Source organism: Leopardus geoffroyi, chromosome A2 (genome assembly GCF_018350155.1).
Source record: "Leopardus geoffroyi isolate Oge1 chromosome A2, O.geoffroyi_Oge1_pat1.0, whole genome shotgun sequence".
In the NCBI taxonomy this organism is placed as follows: Eukaryota; Metazoa; Chordata; class Mammalia; order Carnivora; family Felidae; genus Leopardus; species Leopardus geoffroyi.
In genome coordinates, this window is record NC_059331.1 from 9,957,472 (window position 1) to 9,974,504 (window position 17,033).

The 17,033-nt window shown below is 53.2% G+C and overlaps 1 protein-coding gene across 1 annotated transcript; it reads left to right on the plus strand.

Moving 5' to 3' along the window:
• The first annotated feature begins 62 nt into the window (after positions 1 to 62).
• IL27RA (interleukin 27 receptor subunit alpha) lies at positions 63 to 16,926 on the plus strand. The gene is given in 15 exon segments (XM_045492226.1): positions 63 to 314; positions 741 to 858; positions 4,089 to 4,246; positions 4,342 to 4,499; positions 6,067 to 6,226; positions 6,336 to 6,400; positions 9,881 to 10,064; positions 10,164 to 10,352; positions 12,457 to 12,558; positions 12,633 to 12,791; positions 15,242 to 15,367; positions 15,740 to 15,833; positions 16,022 to 16,115; positions 16,245 to 16,406; positions 16,409 to 16,926. Coding segments are annotated over 15 exon segments (1,887 nt in total). The 5' UTR covers positions 63 to 220; the 3' UTR covers positions 16,433 to 16,926.
• The last annotated feature ends 107 nt before the right edge of the window (positions 16,927 to 17,033 follow it).

Consider the following 17,033-nt stretch of genomic DNA (forward strand, 5'->3'; position numbering starts at 1 on the left):
CAGCCCCAGCCTGCGCCGCTGGGGACTTTCCGCCACCGGGAAGGGGCGGGGACCCGGAGCGCAAGGTGCGGAGGCGGCTGGGAGGGGAGGGGCGCTTCCCGTGGCCGCCTGGGTGCCGGACCCGGAGAGCGAGGCGAGCGGCGCTGCCGCGCCGGGCAGGGCAGGGCCGGGCAGGGCCGGGCAGGGCCGGCCGGACTCGGGGCGCGGTAGGGGGAGCGCCATGCGAGGGGCCCGGGCCGCTCCCTTCCGGCCGCGGCCGGAGCTGGTGCTGCTGCCTCTGTTGTCGCTGCTGTGCCACCGGAGTCGACCCCAGGGTGAGTTCTGGAGCGAGCTCGTGTCGGGCGCTCTGGCGCCGCGCTCGCCCCGGGGGCGCAAAGCCTCCGGGTGCACGGCAAGTTTGCGGAACGACCGCCGCCTCTCTGCACCTCCTGGGGCGGGGACCGCGCCAAGAGGGCAGCGGGGGAACGGGGGTCGGCAGCGAGGTGGGAGCCCGAGGCCCGGGGGCGGGGTGGAGGCTCTTGGGTTGGCAACAGGATGTGGCTGGCAGAGGGAGTGGAGTAGTTATGCCCAAAGCCTGGGGAGGGGTATCCAGCGCCCCCTTCCTACTGCTCGCCTCCGGCAGGGACCCTGGATCGCCCTCCCCAGTTGGCAGAAGTCCGGGGGAAGTTCAGGTTCTGGGATGTGCAGGCGGCTGGGAGAATTGACCCTCTTCCCTGGGACCCTCCCACCTCCCTCTCCAGGAAGTCCCGGGCCACTGCAGTGCTATGGAGTTGGACCCTTGGGCGACTTGAACTGCTCTTGGGGACCTCTTGGGGATCTGGCAGCCCCCTCCACGCTGCACCTCCAGAGCCAGAAGTAGTGAGTACAACCGGCTGACGTGGGGAAACTGAGGCTTTGGAAGGGTGGCCAGTCAGGTCCCAGCATACTCAGTTGAGAGGACCCCTCCCCCCCCACTCTCAAGCCCTTTCTTTGATTCCAGGTTGTGCATTTCCTTGCTGTGCGACCCTAAAGCAGTCACTTTCCCTCTCTGAGCCTCTCTTTCCTCCCTCACCAAATGGCCAGAATAAAGGGACCTGCCTCCCAGCTTTGGCTTTGAGGGTTCAACGAGTTAGGCACTGGCCAAGAGAAGTTGCTTAATAATTAGAAGCTGGTTTTTATTGCTGTGTGACCTTAGGCAAGTAGCTTAACTTCTCTGAGCGTATAAAAAGGATCTGGTCTGGTGCTGGGGATGCCGCAGTGAAAGAGGCCGACCGACAGCCTGGACCTCGTGGAAGTCACAGTTGAAGGGGGGAGACCTGGGTTGCTTCATGATGAATCACACCTGTAAACTCCAATTCATGTCGAATTTGGCTAAGTGAGGGAGGCGTCAAAGGGGCATGGAAAGGTGGGAACCACTGGTTGGGGAGGGGCTGTTGCCTTTTTAAGGATGGTAAAATAGTCCTATCAAATTATACCATCTTTTTTTCTCAGCCATTTTTAAGTGTTCGGTGGCATTCGGTACATTCACATCGTTGGGCAGCCGTCCCCACCGTTCCTTTCCAGAGGGGCCTAGGTTTAAGCCCCCTCGGTTTAAGAGGGGGCAGTCGGAGAAGGTCCCCCCCTTTTTTAAGGAGGCGAAATTCACATAACACAAAGTTAACCATTTCAAAGCGAACAATCCAGTGGCGTTTGGTACATTCACAGTGTTGTGCAACCACCTTCTCTACTTCCAGAACATTCTCATCACCCCAAAAGGAAGTTCCATCCCACGAACAGTCCGCTCCCTATCGTGCTCCCCACCGGTCCCCGTCACCGCCATCCCACTTTCTGTCTCTGTGGGTTTACTGGTTCTGAACATTTCATATAAAAGGAATATACACTATGTGGCCTTTTGTGTGTGGCTTCTTTTACTTAGCATGTTGTTTTTTTTTTTTTTTTTAAGTTTGTTCATTTTTGAGAGAGAGGGAGAGAGACAGAGTGCAAGCAGGGGAGGGGCAGAGAGAGAAGGAGACGCAGAATCCGAAGCAGGCTCCAGGCTCCGAGCTGTCCGCCCAGAACCTGATGTCCGGCTCGAACTCATGACCTGAGCCGAAGTCAGAGGCTTAACCGACTGAGCCACCCAGGCGCCCCTCACTTAGCGGGTTTTGAGGTTCATCCATGTTGTAGCATGAGTCAGAACACCGTTCCTTTTTATGGCTGAATAATATTCCACTGTAAGGATGGACCACATTTTGCATATCCACTCATCTGTTTGGTTTCTTTTTTAAGCTTATTATTTATTTTGAGAGAGACAGAGAGAGTGAGTGGGACAGGGGCAGAGAGAGACGGAGAAAGACAATCCCAAATAGGCTCTGCACTGTCAGTGCAGAGCCCGGTTCGGGGCTCAACCCCACAAACTGTGAGATCATGACCTGAGCCAAAATCAAGAGTCGCCACCCAGGCGCCCCTCCATTCATCTGTTGATGGCCATTTAGTTTGTTTCCCCCTTTTGGGAACTGTGACTAGCACCGTTAGGAACATACACCTACAAGCGTTTGAGTCCCTGTGTTCCATTCTTTGGGGTCCATGCATAGGGGTGGAGTTGCCGGGTCGCACAGCAATTCTGGGTTTAACTGAGAAACGGCCCAACTGTTTTCTGCAGCAGCTGTAACATTTTCCATTCCAGTAGGAGGGCTACGGTTTCTCCGCATCTTCACGAGCGCCTGTGTTTTTGTTGTTGTTGCTGTTTTATGAAGGCCTCGTTTTTGCATCTTTGCAACCTAATCCTTCAGGATATCCCCAGCGCCGCTCTGTCACCCACCTCTGACCTGTCAGCGAGCCTTGCCGGCTCCACCTTCTCCAGTATCCAGAATCTGGCTCTCTCTCCTTCCCCAGCACCCACCCTGGTCTAGCCCCCATCCTGGCCAGCAGAGCCGGGACCACGCAGTCCCCACCTCCTTCCTGGGCTCCGGTTTGCGCCCTCCCGGCGTGTTCTCCGCCACAGCAGCCAGAGGGCGCCCGTGGACACCTGAGTCAGGGCGCATCTGTCCACCTCCCTCGTTGCACCCCTGCCACGCGGGCTTCCTTGCCGTTCCTCAAACACACCGGTCAGTTGACCTCGAGGCCTTTGCACCGACTGCCTATTCTTCCTAAAAAACGCTTCCCCTCCCCCGCCCACCACCACCCTATACTGCACGGCCCCGCCCTCATATCCTCCGGGCCTTTGTTCAAAGGTCTCCACCTCTGAGAGAGGCTCCTGACCACCCTGCTTAAAATAGCACTGTCTTTCCTCACCACATCACCGCACTGTATCCTCTCCACCCAGATGATTGTTCTGTGTATCGCGTATAACCACCATCGATTATATATTTATGTGTTTCTTGTTGGCCTCCCCCCTACTGGAGGAGCAGCTCTAGAGAGCCGGGTCCTGGCCCGCTCTGGTCCCAGTCCTGTCCCCAGCTCCCACAGCAGGGCCTGGCACAATATGGATTTGCTGACTGTACCGTTGCATAAGTGTAAATGTGCCCGCCTGGAAGTAGGTGCTCAATAAATGCAACGAGCAATGCTCACGTGGCTTGTAGTGGGCACCCACTGCTGTTTTGGTTTGTTTTTTAAGCTTATTTATTTATTTGGAGAGAGAAAGAGACAGCTCGAGCAGGGGAGGGGCAGAGAAAGGGGGAGAGAGAGAATCCCAGGCAGGCTCTGCCCTATCAAGTGCAGAGCCCAGTGTGGGGCTCGGACACAGGAACCGTGAGATCATGACCTGAGCAGGATCCAAGAGTCGGACGCTTAACCGACTGAGCCACCCAGGTGCCCCCCCCCCCCCCCCGCCAATGCTGTTCTAAACGTTCCACGTATTACCACGCGGTTCATGTTCTAAACATATGTGGTAATACATTCCACGTCTTACCTCATTGATTCCCCTCGCTCTTCCGCCCTTCGGCAGGCGCTTCTGTCACCCTCATTTTGTAGATGAGGAAACTGAGGCACAGAGAAGTGAAGCCATTTGCTCAAGGTCACACAGCCCTGAAGCAGCAAAGCTGGGATTTGAACCCAGGCAGAGCAGTTATCATGATGGCTTTGGCCCCAACCCAATCTATACCCCCCTTCCCCCACATCTCTCCTCACAGCCATCCCAACAGAACGTGGACTGTGACAGTGCCCACTGGGCAGAGCTGGGTGACCATTCCGCGGGAACAGCTTACCATGTCTGATGAACTGCTTGTCTGGGGTACCGAGGCCGGCCAGCCTCTCTGGCCCCCAGTCTTCGTGAACCTGGAAACCCGAAGTAACAGGGGGGATGGGGGGTGGGGGCGTGCTGTGGGGGGGGGGGGGTGGTCCTGGAGACCCCGGCTAAATACGTTCCGGCCTCTCCTTCCTCAGTGAAGCCGGATGCCCCCCGGCTCTACCCTGACGTCGACTTTTCAGAGGATGACCCCTTGGAGGCCACTGTCCATTGGGCCCCGCCGGTGTGGCCACCCCACAAGGTCCTGGTCTGCCAGTTCTACTATCAAAGATGCCAGGGGACTGCCTGGACTCTGGTGAGTGTCAGGGGCCCCTCTTCCCCCACCCTACTCCAGGCAGGGTCCAAGGCATCATCCCCAAATCAGAGACCCAGCCCAGAACCCGTTCCTCACTTGTTCCTGGAGTCTGTCCCCATCTCACACAAAAGGCCTGTATGTTGCATCTTGTTCAGCTAAAAAAAAATCACACCCCGCCCCACCAAATAATCTCAAATTTCATGCAGTCCCAATCCAAACTCCACTTGGGAATTTTGAGAAACTCAGTAAACTTCCTCCAGCCTTTTTGTGAATGCAAAGAAGCCCTCCGATAGCTTACATTAACCTTAAAATAACAGAAGACATTTAGAAAGCGTCTGCTGTGTGCCAGGCACTATTCTAGGCTCTTTATTGAACCCTTACAAGAACTCTTTGAGGTAGATGCCTTTTTTTTTTTTTTTAATGTTTATTTATTTTAGAGAGAGTAGGGGGGAAGGGCCAGAGAGAGAGGGAGACACAGAATCCGAAGCAGACTCCAGGCTCTGAGCTGTCAGCACAGAGCCCGATGCAGGGCCGGAACTCACAGACCACGAGATCATGACCTGAGCTGAAGTCGGACACTTAACCGACGGAGCCACCCAGGCGCCCCGAGGTAGATGCCTTTTATACCTACTCGCTTTACAGATGAGGAGCAAGGCTTGGTTTAAATAAACACTAAAAAATAATTAATAAAGGCAGCTGACATTTCTGAGCACCTGCTGGGCATCATCAGGTCCCAGGCTAATTGCACAGATTATCTTGATGAGTCCCTCCCAACTTTCCTTTATAGCAGATGCTTTTACGATATCTGTTTCACAGTCGGGGAAGCCAACCTCAGAGAAGCTAAGCACCTTACCAAGCTCGCACAGCAAGAAAATGGAAGAGAACCCTAGATCGAGGAGACCCCCAGAAGGAGTTGGGGGACCCGCCCATGCACTTTGTACAACACAGAAGTTGCCAGGATCATTTCCTCTCATATCTCATTGGCCAGGACACGGTCACGTGGTCCCACCTGATTGTAAGGGAGGCTGGGAAATGTAGTCCTCAGTCTTGACAGCCATGTTCCCCACTGATACTCAGGGCTTCTATTTCCAAAGGAAAAAGGGGAGAATGGATATTGGGGATCACCAGTTGTCTCAGGCGCCTCATGCAAAACATTGCAATATTGAAGAAAGTTGTCATTGTGATTATTCATGCGATTCAGAGCAATGCTGAGAGGCAGACTTTGGAATCTGACTGCCTGGCTATGACTCTCATCTCCAGCACCCACCTGCTTTGTGACCTTGGGCAAGGCACTTCCCCCTCTCCAGGGCCTCAGTTTTCCTCAACTGTAAAAGGGGGAGAATAACAGAGTTTACTACTACCTACTGCTGTACATGAGCCATAGAGTGGCCAATTTGTCTCCTCTTTTTGCTGGGGATTGTCCCAATGTCAAACCCAAAAGGCCTGTGTCCTGGGAGTCCCCTTGGTCTTGTGCAAAGCAGAGGGCAGTTGGACCCTGCGGAGATACCAGGTCAGATACTCGCAACTCAGCCCTCGGCTTCACTGCTCTTCCCTGTCTCTCCGCCAGCTGGAGCCAGAAGTGAAGTCCATACCCCTGACCCCCGTTGAGATCCAGGACCTGGAGCTAGCCACTGGCTATCGGGTGTACGGCCGCTGCCGAATGGAGAACGAAGAGGGTCTGTGGGGCCACCGGAGCCCCGTTCTGTCCTTCCAGACGCCGCCCTCTGGTGAGGCTCTCCAGGCTTGCCCGACACCCTCGTCTCCCCTCCCGGAAGTCTGTACCACCGTGCCTCTCTCACTCGTACCCCCTTTCCTCCTCCTTGGCAACTCCAAAAGACGTATGGATATCGGGGAATGTCTGCGGGACAGCGGGCACACAGGAAGCCCTGCTTCTGTGGAAGGTGAGCTGTGGGGCTCCGTCCCATTTCCCTGCGCATGTCAGGAAGCCCCAAATAACAACCACGTGGACAAGACAGAGGTGACGATGCGGATGCTGCCTACTTGAGGTGACCTCAAGGCTTTGCGGTGGGGGGCGGGGAGGGATGCTCAGAGAGGTCCTGGCTTAGGGCAAGCCTCCCCCAACATCAGCTACTTCTAGGAGGTCTGAGCTGAGACATGAAAGGTGGGTGCAGGCCGGGGGGAACAGCAGGTGCAAAGGTTTGAAAGCAAGAGTAGGCTCAGCTCCATAAAATACAGCACAGTGTGCCAGGGCCCCGGTGCTAGTATGGAAGTGGCGTTAGGAGAGGACAGAAACCCATCCCCACTGCTCCCAATCTGTTGAGCACCTACGATGTTCCAGGCGTCGCTAGGCCCTGGTGCACAGTAAATATGGCAGAGGAACAAAACAGCAGGGCCCATAACCCTCTTAGGCCACATGGTCTAATATTAATTTTTTTTTTTTTTTTTTGAGAGAGACAGCACGATCCGAATAGGGCCAGAGAGAGACAGAGACAGAGACAGAGGATCTGAAGAGTGCTCCACGCTGACAGCAGCAAGCATGATGCGGGGCTTAAACTCACAAATGTGAGATCATGACCTGAGGCAAAATTAGATGCTTAATTGAGCCACCCAGGTGTCCCTAATATTAATTTTTAATACATTCTTTTATTTTATATTAAATTTTAAAATGTTTATTTTTGAGAGAGAGAGAGAGAGCGAGAGACAGCATGAGCAGGAGAGGGGAAGAAAGAGAGGGAGACACAGAATCCGAAGTAGGCTCCACGCTCTGAGCTGTCAGCACAGAATGCGACGTGGGGCTTAAACTCACAAACCATGAGATCATGACCTGAGCTGAAGTCAGAGGCTTAACCAACTGAGCCACCCAGGCACCCCTATAGTCATGTTTTTAAAAAAATATGATAAAGAGTTCTGATTGTAACATTCAGTAGAAAGTGAAGGGGAGGGGCCCCTGCGTGGCTCAGTTGGTTAAACGTCTGGCTTCAGCTCAGGTCATGATCTCGTGGTTCATGAGTTTGAGCCCTCATTGGGCTCTCTGCTGTCAGTGCAGAGCCCGCTTTGGATCCTCTGTCTCCCTCTCTCTCCCTCTCTCTCTCAAAAATAAATAAACACAAGAAAGAGAAAGAAGAAAGGAAGGAAGGAAGGAAGGAAGAAAGAAAGAAGAAAAAGGGAGAGAGGGAGGGAGGGAAAGAAAGAAAAGAAAGAAAGAAAAAGAAAGAAAGAAAAGAAAAAGAAAAGAAAAGAAAAAAAGGGAAGGGAAGGGAGGGGGAGGAAGGGAAGGAAGAAGAAAATGAAGGGGAAATAAGGTAGCTACATGACGGCAACAATTCAGTTCACCTATATGATATGAGTACTAAAACTATATGTACCTAATAATATGGCTTTAAAATACATATAGCAAAAATTGACAGAACTACAAGGAGAAATATATGAATCCACAACCATTGTGGGAGAGTTTAACACACTCCTATCAGTAATTTCATAATAGATGAAAAACAAGTCAAGATCTAGAATATCTGAGCATGTGATTAGCAAACAACCTAATAGACTCACATAGGAAATGTCAGAACATGCCTTTCTTCCATGTACAATTAAGACATTTACCAAAATCAACTGCATACCAGGCCATAGAGCCAGTTTCCAGGGGCTTCAAAGGGGTGAGGTGATGCAGGGCACATTAAAGAATTCTCTAATTAGAACACAGACTGTACTGGGAATTGATAATAAAAAACTGCCTAGAAATCCCCATATTCTGAATATTTAAAAGTTCAGTGAGCATTCACACCAGGCCCCCCCAAGGTTTTGTCTTTATACATCAAAAGGAGGGGCGCCTGGGTGGCTCAGTTGGTTAAGCGTCCGACTTCAGCTCAGGTCACGATCTCGCGGCCCGTGGGTTCGAGCCCCGCGTCAGGCTCCGGGCTGATGGCTTGGAGCCTGGAGCCTGCTTCCGATTCTGTGTCTCCCTCTCTCTCTGCCCCTCCCCCATTCAAGCTCTGTCTCTCTCTGTCTCAAAAATAAATAAACGTTAAAAAAACATTTAAAACAAACAAACAGGGGCGCCTGGGTGGCACAGTCGGTTAAGCGTCCGACTTCAGCCAGGTCACGATCTCGCGGTCCGTGAGTTCGAGCCCCGCATCAGGCTCTGGGCTGATGGCTCGGAGCCTGGAGCCTGTTTCCCATTCTGTGTCTCCCTCTCTCTCTGCCCCTCCCCCGTTCATGCTCTGTCTCTCTCTGTCCCAAAAATAAATAAACATTGGAAAAAAAAAATTAAAAAAAAAAAAAAAAAACAAACAAACAAACAAAAGGAGTTTGCTTCTAGGGGCACCTGGGTGGCTCAGTCGGCTAAGCATCCAACTTCAGCCCAGGTCATGATCTCATGGTTTGTGGGTTCAGCCCCGAGTCAGGCTCTGGGCTGACAGCTTGGAGCCTAGAGCTTGCTTCGGATTCTGTGTGTGTGTGTCTCTCTCTCTGCCCCTCCCCTGCTCTCTCTCTCTCTTTCTCTCTCAAAAGTAAATAAGCATCTTTTTAAAGAAGGAGTTTCGTTGTAGGAACAGTTAACATTATTAGATAGGCTTTTCATCTACGGAAGTTTCCAGTGGGGATGGCATTCTAAAGCCACAATGGTCAAGGGGCAGTTTTTTGTTTCCAGGACAGTGTTACATCCCTGGCTCTTGCCCATCAAATACCAATCACATTTCGGCTCAGGTCATGATCTCACAGTTCATGGGGTCGAGCCCCATGTGGGGCTCTTCGCTGACAGAGTGGAACCCGCTTGGGATTCTCTCTCTCTCTCTCTCTCTCTCTCTCTCTGCCCCTCCCCTACTCACATGCACATGCACGCTCTCAAAACAAAGAAACAAACATAAAAAACAATACCAGTCATTGAGGCAACCAAAAATGCTCACAGACTTCCCCAGAGCCACGATCCTGGAGGCTGCGGTCCTCTTTGCTCCACATTCCCTCCCCTCTGTACAACAGCGGGGATTTTTAAATCCCAAAGAGCCACGCAGGACACAGATTACGATGAAAGAGTAAGGCAGGGCCATACAAGTGCAGGGGCAGATCCTGTCTGTCCTTAAAATCTTGAAATTTTGTTTGTCATGGGTTGTTTGGCCTTCATTGTGATGGAGTAGAATAGAATTTTTCTTGATTGCTGGGTTTTCCCTATCCTCTCCTTCAACTTTTGCACCCGAGGCGAGGGCCTCACCCCCCACTTCACCCTAGTTGGGGCCCTGGAACTGTATTCTAATTTCACCTGTGCCACAGAGCCCCCTAGAGGCTCCGTTGCTTCATCCGTAACACGGAGCTGGCAGAAACAGTCCACGGACTGCTTTGTCAGGCGGACCTCACGGAGACCCACAGCCACAGCGTGTGCCTGGCAAATGGGAGATAGTAACTAACACCTTTTTCCTGTCGGCCTTCAGGCCCCGGGCCACTGCGTGCGGATGAGCTATAAAGTCTGGTTCCAGATTAAAGGTCAGGAGCTGATCCGGAAGACGGCTGCCTGCTGCAACTTCTCCATCCCCAGCCAGGCGGGGTGGGTTGGGCTGTCCACCGTCAATGCCACGAGCTGGAAGCCTCTCACGAACCTTTCTTTGGCCTGCTTGGGTAAGAGGCTCTGGATCTGCCCCGCCCCCGCCCCGCCCCGCCCCTGAGAGGGAGGCGGGGCCTCCTAGCGTGGACCGCTGAGACTCCTCCCCCGTCCAGGTCCAAGTGCTGCCCCCCATGGCGTGGTGGTCAGGAGCGTGGCCGGGAGCCCGGAACTGCTGGTGACTTGGCAGCGGGGGTCTGGGGAGTTGCAGGAGCACGTGGTGGACTGGGCCCGGGACGGGGATCCCCTGGACGCCCTCAACTGGATCCGGCTTCCCCCTGAGAACCTCAGAGCGCTATTGCCAGGTGAGGCCCGGGGACACCGGGGTTCCCGTCTCAGCGCTTGCATAGCGGACTGATGAGTGGGCCTGCAGGAGAGAATGTTACGTTTAAAGTCTCATTAATTCATGCATGCGGTATTCTCCGACCGCTCACTGTGGGCCAGGCCGTGTGTGGGACACTGGTGTGCAGTGAGAGCCGCGGATGTCTGTTGGCATTTACCGTAAGCATTAAATGATTCAAACTGCCTTATAAAGTAGGCCTCTGTTATTATCGTGCCCGAGGTATAGGTGAAGAAAAAGGCCCAGGGAGGTTAAGCAACTTGCCCGGGACCACACGGCAAATAGGTGGTAGAACCAGGAGTTGAACCACATTATCAGGCCCCTGAAGCCAAACCCTGAGCCGTCACACTACCCTCCCTCTCGGCAACATCCCCATCGTCATGGAGCTGACTTTCTTATGGGTGAGCAGCCAATGAAACAAACAAACAACAAAGCAAATACACGGACAGTGTAATTGGGGGGGGGGGGGGAAATAAAACATAGTAAAGGGGAGGAGGGAGCACTGCTATTTTAGAAAGAAAGGTTAGATGGGGCGCCTGGGTGGCTCAGTCGGTTGAGCGTCCGACTTCAGCCAGGTCACGATCTCGCGGTCCGTGAGTTCGAGCCCTGCGTCGGGCTCTGGGCTGATGGCTCGGAGCCTGGAGCCTGTTTCCGATTCTGTGTCTCCCTCTCTCTCTGCCCCTCCCCCGTTCATGCTCTGTCTCTCTCTGTCCCAAAAATAAATAAACGTTGAAAAAAAAAATTAAAAAAAAAAAAAAAAAAGAAAGAAAGAAAGGTTAGAAAAGGCCTTTGTGGAAAAGCCACATTTGAACCGACACCCGAAGGAGGTGAGAGAGGGAGCTGTGAGGATGTCTGAGGGAAAAGCAAGAGGGAACAGACAGCGCAAGGGCCCAGAGGCAGGAATGTGCCTGATATGTTAGAAGAACAGCGAGGAGGCCGGTGTGGCAGGAGTAGAATGCATGAGGGGAGAGAGGGGGAGGAGGTGAGGGCAGGGAGGTGACAGGCAAATTGTGCAAAGCCTGGTGGGTTACAAGGACTTGGGTTTATCCCGAGTGAGGTAGGAGCAAGAATGGATATGCCCTGACTCGGTTGCTCACAGGTGCCCTTTGGCTGCTCTTGGGGGGAGTGGACTGGGAAGGGGTGAGGGCTGGACCACGTGGGAAGTGAGGAAGGGGAGAGAAGCAGGCAGGTTCTGACTGGGGAGTCCTGGGCAGAATTTTGGGCATCCGCTTGGATATGTTTTGTTGGAGATGTTCATCCAAATGGAGCTGTCCATGGGGCTGTTGGATACTCAGGTCTGGGGCTTGCTATGAGTTCTGGGCTGGGATGTGGTGCTGGGGAGCCCATCCTTGGTGTAAAGGACTTGGGAGAGCATGAGAGGGAGGCATTGAGTGAAAAATTTAGGAAGGACAGAGTCCCGAGGACCATAGTATGTATGGAGAAAAGAGGAGGAGCCCCGATTTTGGAAAATTCCCATCTGGGGAAGGCCATGCAGCAGCCGTAGGCTTTGAGAAGGGACCTCAGGAGCCTCACCTACCATGATGGGTGGCGTCAGAGCCACCCCACCCGTAGCCCGGTGTTTTGACCGTCTGCCAGCCTCCGGCACCTGCATTTCCTTTGCCCTGAAGCCTTTTTCTGGTCACTGAAGCATTTCGCCTGCCTAAGCAGCCGGCTGGAAGTGCTTGGGAATTAAGTCCCATCAGATGCAGCCCTCCACCGATTACTGGTAAGGGTTGGTGGATACATACCCCAGCTTCCTCCCTCCGCGGGTGGGTTGGCTCTCAGGCATGTGCTCTCTGCTGCCTCCCAGAGGTCGCCGGCGGGGTTGCATTTCCATTGCCTACATTGGGAAATTGTTCTCGTCATTTACTGGAGGGCTGCCTCTCTTTCCCTATTTCACTTCCCAGCCGCCCTGGTGGTGTTCTGTGGGGCTACCACCCAGGAAAATTACTTTTACCCAAATATTTCTCTCAGCATGTCCTTCAGGAGACCCAAATGAAGACGCCTACTGGGTAGGGACTGAGTAGTGGAGGGGGTGCCAACTCTGTCTTTGTGCCTCCACCCACCAGGGGAGTTTGAAGGAGGGGTCCCCTACCGAATCACGGTGACAGCAGTCTCTCCTTGCGGCTTGGCCTCTGCCCCCTCAGTCTGGAGGTTCAGAGAGGAACTAGGTAAGCGGTGGGGCTGGAGAATGGTGGAACCCTCTAGAACCGTGACAAACCTTGACCCCTGGCTTCCTCCCCAGTGCCCTTAGCAGGACCAACACTTTGGCGACTCCAGGACACCCCGCCAGGAACCCCCGCCATAGCATGGGGAGAGGTCCCAAGGCGCCAACTTCGGGGCCATCTCACCCACTACACCTTGTGCTCACAGAGCGGGACCGGGCCTTCCGTCTGCATGAATGGTGAGCTTCCCTGCCCCTGTCCCCTGCTCCTAGCCCCCACAAGACCCACCCATCAGTCTACCCAACTCTTGTCCCCAGATTGGCCCCTTGGTTCCCTCTCAGCCCCTGGGAAAATAACAGGGTGTCCTCAGCTCCCTAGTGGACAATAATCCTGTGGCTATCAATATAACGAACTGCCATTTGGCCATTAAAAATGAAGACTTTGATCTATATTTATTGACATTGAGAGATGCCTGTCATGTTTTATTAAGCGAAAAAGATAAAAAGATGACAAAACTCCAAGAGATGGTTCCATTTCTGCAAAAGAAACCCAGCACTGAGCAAAGCAGAGGTGCAAATATGGAAAGAAATTGTGTACCATGTCAACAGGGTCACAGGGTTATGTGTGATTTTTATTTCAAGTATGTATCCATCGTTAGATTTAAAAAAAAATTGTTTTGGGGCACCTGGGTGGCTCAGTCGGTTAAGGGTCCGACTTCAGCTCAGGTCATGATCTCGCGGTCCATGGGTTCGAGCCCCGCGTTGGGCTCTGGGCTGACGGCCCAGAGCCTGGAGCCTGCTTCCGATTCTGTGTCTCCCTCTCTCTCTGACCCTCCCCCATTCACGCTCTGTCTCTCTTCGTCTCAAAAATAAACGTTAAAAAAAAATTAAAAAAAAATTTGTTTTAATTTTAGAGAGAGGGTGCAGACAAGGCACAAGGGTAAAGGGGGAGAGAGAGAGAGAGAGAGAGAGAGAGAGAGAGAGAGAATCTTAAGCAGGCCCTGTGCTCAGTGCAGAGCCTGCGTGGGTTTCAATCCCATGACCCTGGGATCATGACCTGGACTGAAATCAAGAGTCAGATGCTAAACCGACTGAACCACCCAGGCACCCCTTACATTTTTATATTTATATGTTATTAAATATATACACATGTATGTATTATGATTATTTTTAAAAGAGGACCATGTATTGGGGCACCTGGGTGGCTCAGTTGGTTAAGCATCTGACTTCAGCTCAGGTCATGATCTCGTGGTTCATGAGTTCAAACCCTGCATTGAACTCTCTGCTGTCAGTGCAGAGCTCGCTTTGGATCCTCTGTCTCCCTCTTCCTCTGCCCCTCCCCTGCTCGTGCTCTCTCTCTCTCTCTCTCAAAAATAAATAAACATTTAAAAAAAGGGCGGGGCGCCTGGGTGGCTCAGCCAGTTAAATGGCTGACTTTTGATTTCCGCTCACGTCATGATCTCATGGTCCTGAGTTCGAGCCCCGCATCGGGTTTTGTGCTCACATTGTGGAGCCTGCTTCGGACCCTCTGTCTCCCTCTTTCGGCCCCTCCCCGGCTCATTCTCTCCCCGTCTCTCCTTCTCAAAAATAAATCGATGTTAAATCGTAAAAAATAAAACAAAATAAAATAAAATACCATGTTACAGACTATAGTTGGGCCCCTGAATCTCTTAGGACTGTGATATTTTGCAACTTTATTTTTTTCACCTGCTGATTTAGCTTAGACATTTTCCGTGCTCATGTCTCCTATTATCCTGTAACAAACCAAAAAGCTACTTCCTCTTTTAGCTTAAAAACAAAAAAGACAATTTAGTTAAAAAAAAAAAAAAAAAAAAAAGGTAGACAAATATAGCTCTGGGAGGTGCACATGTCTTCCCCTTATCTGGGGAGAATCTCTATTCACTGGGTCAATGTGCAGGTGAGGAATATGATGCTCATTCATTCTTCTAGTTATTCAAATGTATGTCGTTTTTGAGGGCTTTCTGTGTGCCAGGCACTGATCTAGGTGCTGGGAATATGGCCCTTGTAGAGCTTTCTTTTTTCTTTCTTTCTTTCTTTTTTTTAAGTTTACTTATTTATTTTGGGTGCCTGGGTGGCTCAATCGGTTTAAGCATCCGACTTTGGCCCAGGTCGTGAACTCGCGGTTCATGAGTTCGAGCCCCGCATCGGGCTCTGTGCTGATAGCTCGGAGACTGAAGCCTGCTTCAGATTCTGTGTCTCCCTCTCTCTCTGCCACTCCCCCACTCATGCTCTGTCTGTCTCTCTCAAAAATGAATAAACATTACATTTTTTTTAATAAATAAAAATAAAGTTTACTTATTTATTTTGAGAGAGAGAGAGAACGAGCACAGAGGAGGGGCAGAGAGAGAGAGAGAGAGAGAATGAATCCCAAGCAGGCTCTGCACTGTCAGTGTGGAGCCCAGCATGGGGTTCGATCTCAGGAACCATGAGACTGTGACCTGAGCTGAAACCAAGAGCTGGACACTTAACTGGCTGAGCCACCCAGGCTCCTTGTGGAGCCAACTTTCCTGTGGTCAGGGAGGACCTCACTGAGGAGGTGAAATCTGAGCAAAGAAGGCTGGAGCCATGTGGGTATCTGGGGAGAGTGTTGCAGACATAGAGAAAGCACATGCAAAGGCCCTGAGGTAGGACTTGACTGCCTCCCCAACCTCTCTGGGTGTGTCCTTCAGTGAGTGGCAGCGCCCGGAACATCACCCTGCCTGACCTTCCCTGGGGTCCTTGTGAGCTGTGGATGACTGCATCCACCATCGCAGGACAGGGCCCACCCGGTCCCAGCCTCCGGCTTCACCTACCAGGTAGAGGGGCTGGGGTTGGGACTACCACAGGAGGGGGCCTGCTCCATTTCAAGGAGATAGGGGTTTCAGAGAGTGAGCAACCTTTTGACTTGGGGGTAGTTATTGATGATGCCTCAGGGGCATTCTGATCCTGCAGAGTACTCTGGATTATCAGGCAGTGTGTGTGTCTCACCCTTTCGCCCATCCCTGACGACTGTTTTGTTCACAACCCTCCCTCCCACCCCAAGATGTCCCCCACCCTTAGCCCTTACCCACTCCTAAGCCCCGCCCACTTACCTGCCTCCCGCACCCAAGCCCTGCCCCATCCGTGATCCATACCTGATCCCTCCCCCATCCCTGGTGTCTAAATGTTCTTCTGTCCCTCGGCCTCAGATAACACCCTGAAGTGGAAAGTTCTGCCAGGTGTCTTTCTCCTGTGGGGCTTGGTCCTGATGGGCTGTGGTATGAGCCTGGCCACCTCTGGAAGGTGAGGCTGCCGGCCAGGTGGGTCTCTGCACAGGTGGGGAGGGCAGCTGGACCGAGCTAAGCTTTGCGGCGGGGTGGGGGGAGCCGATGGTGAGGGGACACTCAGGGCTCTGTGACGCTCCCGGACTCTGCAGCCTGGGCGTGGGTATCAGGTCACCTAGATTCCCTGCCCTCTTACCTGCTTGCCAGGTGCCTCCACCTTCGGCACAAGGTACTGCCCCGCTGGGTCTGGGAGAAGGTTCCTGATCCTGCCAATAGCAATTCTGGCCAGCCTCACATGGAGGTGAGCAAAAAGGCGGGCTTACCTGGGCCCTCTGGAAGGGTGGCGGGTGCTGGGAGAGTGGGGAGCGGGTGGGAACAGAGCGGGGAGAGTGGGGGGGGGGGGCAGTATCTCAGTCTCGTTTCTTCCCAGGAGATGCCTCAGGCTCAGCCCCTCGGGGACTTCCCCATCCTGAAAGTGGAGGAGATGGAACCACTCCCCGTTGCGGAGCCCCCCCAGGCCTCCACCCGGCTTGACTCTGGGTATGAGAAGCACTTCCTGCCCACCCCTGAGGAGCTAGGCCTTCTGGGCCCGCCCCCAGGCCCCAAGTTCTGGCCTGAACCCACCACAAGCCAGGAGACGGCCGCTCATTTGACGGATGAAGACACGGAGGATCAGGGAGGCTGAGTCACTTGCCTGAGGACACCCAGCCAAGGACCCCTACAGCGAAGGGCCTGGCCCTACGGGGGCACATACGGATGGATGAGGGAGCAAAGGAAAACGTATGACGTTGAGAGTGGCAGCCGCCTCCCCAGGTCCATCCCGTCCCGCTGCTATAACAGAACCGGAGCCCGGCGTCCCCAGCCTCCCTCGCAGCTCGGTGCAGCCACGGACCAAGTTCTCGTCCACGGAACGTGAGCGGCAGTGCCACGTGCCGACGCCCAGACTGTTCTCTTCCCTTTCCTGTGAGCTGGAACATCAACAGTGCCTGTGATCCCGCTTTAACCACACCGAAGGGGAAGGTGAGGCAAGTAGGGGAAAGAAACCTGAGTACCCAAGTGACTGCATGAATCAGAGCCACCCGGAGAAATAAACTTTTATGTTTTTATAGCTACGGTAGCTTGGGAACTTGCCACAGGAGCCGCGTATATCCTCACACTGGCTCAGTCTTTGATCCTAGCAGAGCGAGGCCTTGGACTTCCCACCAGGGGACGGACGGCG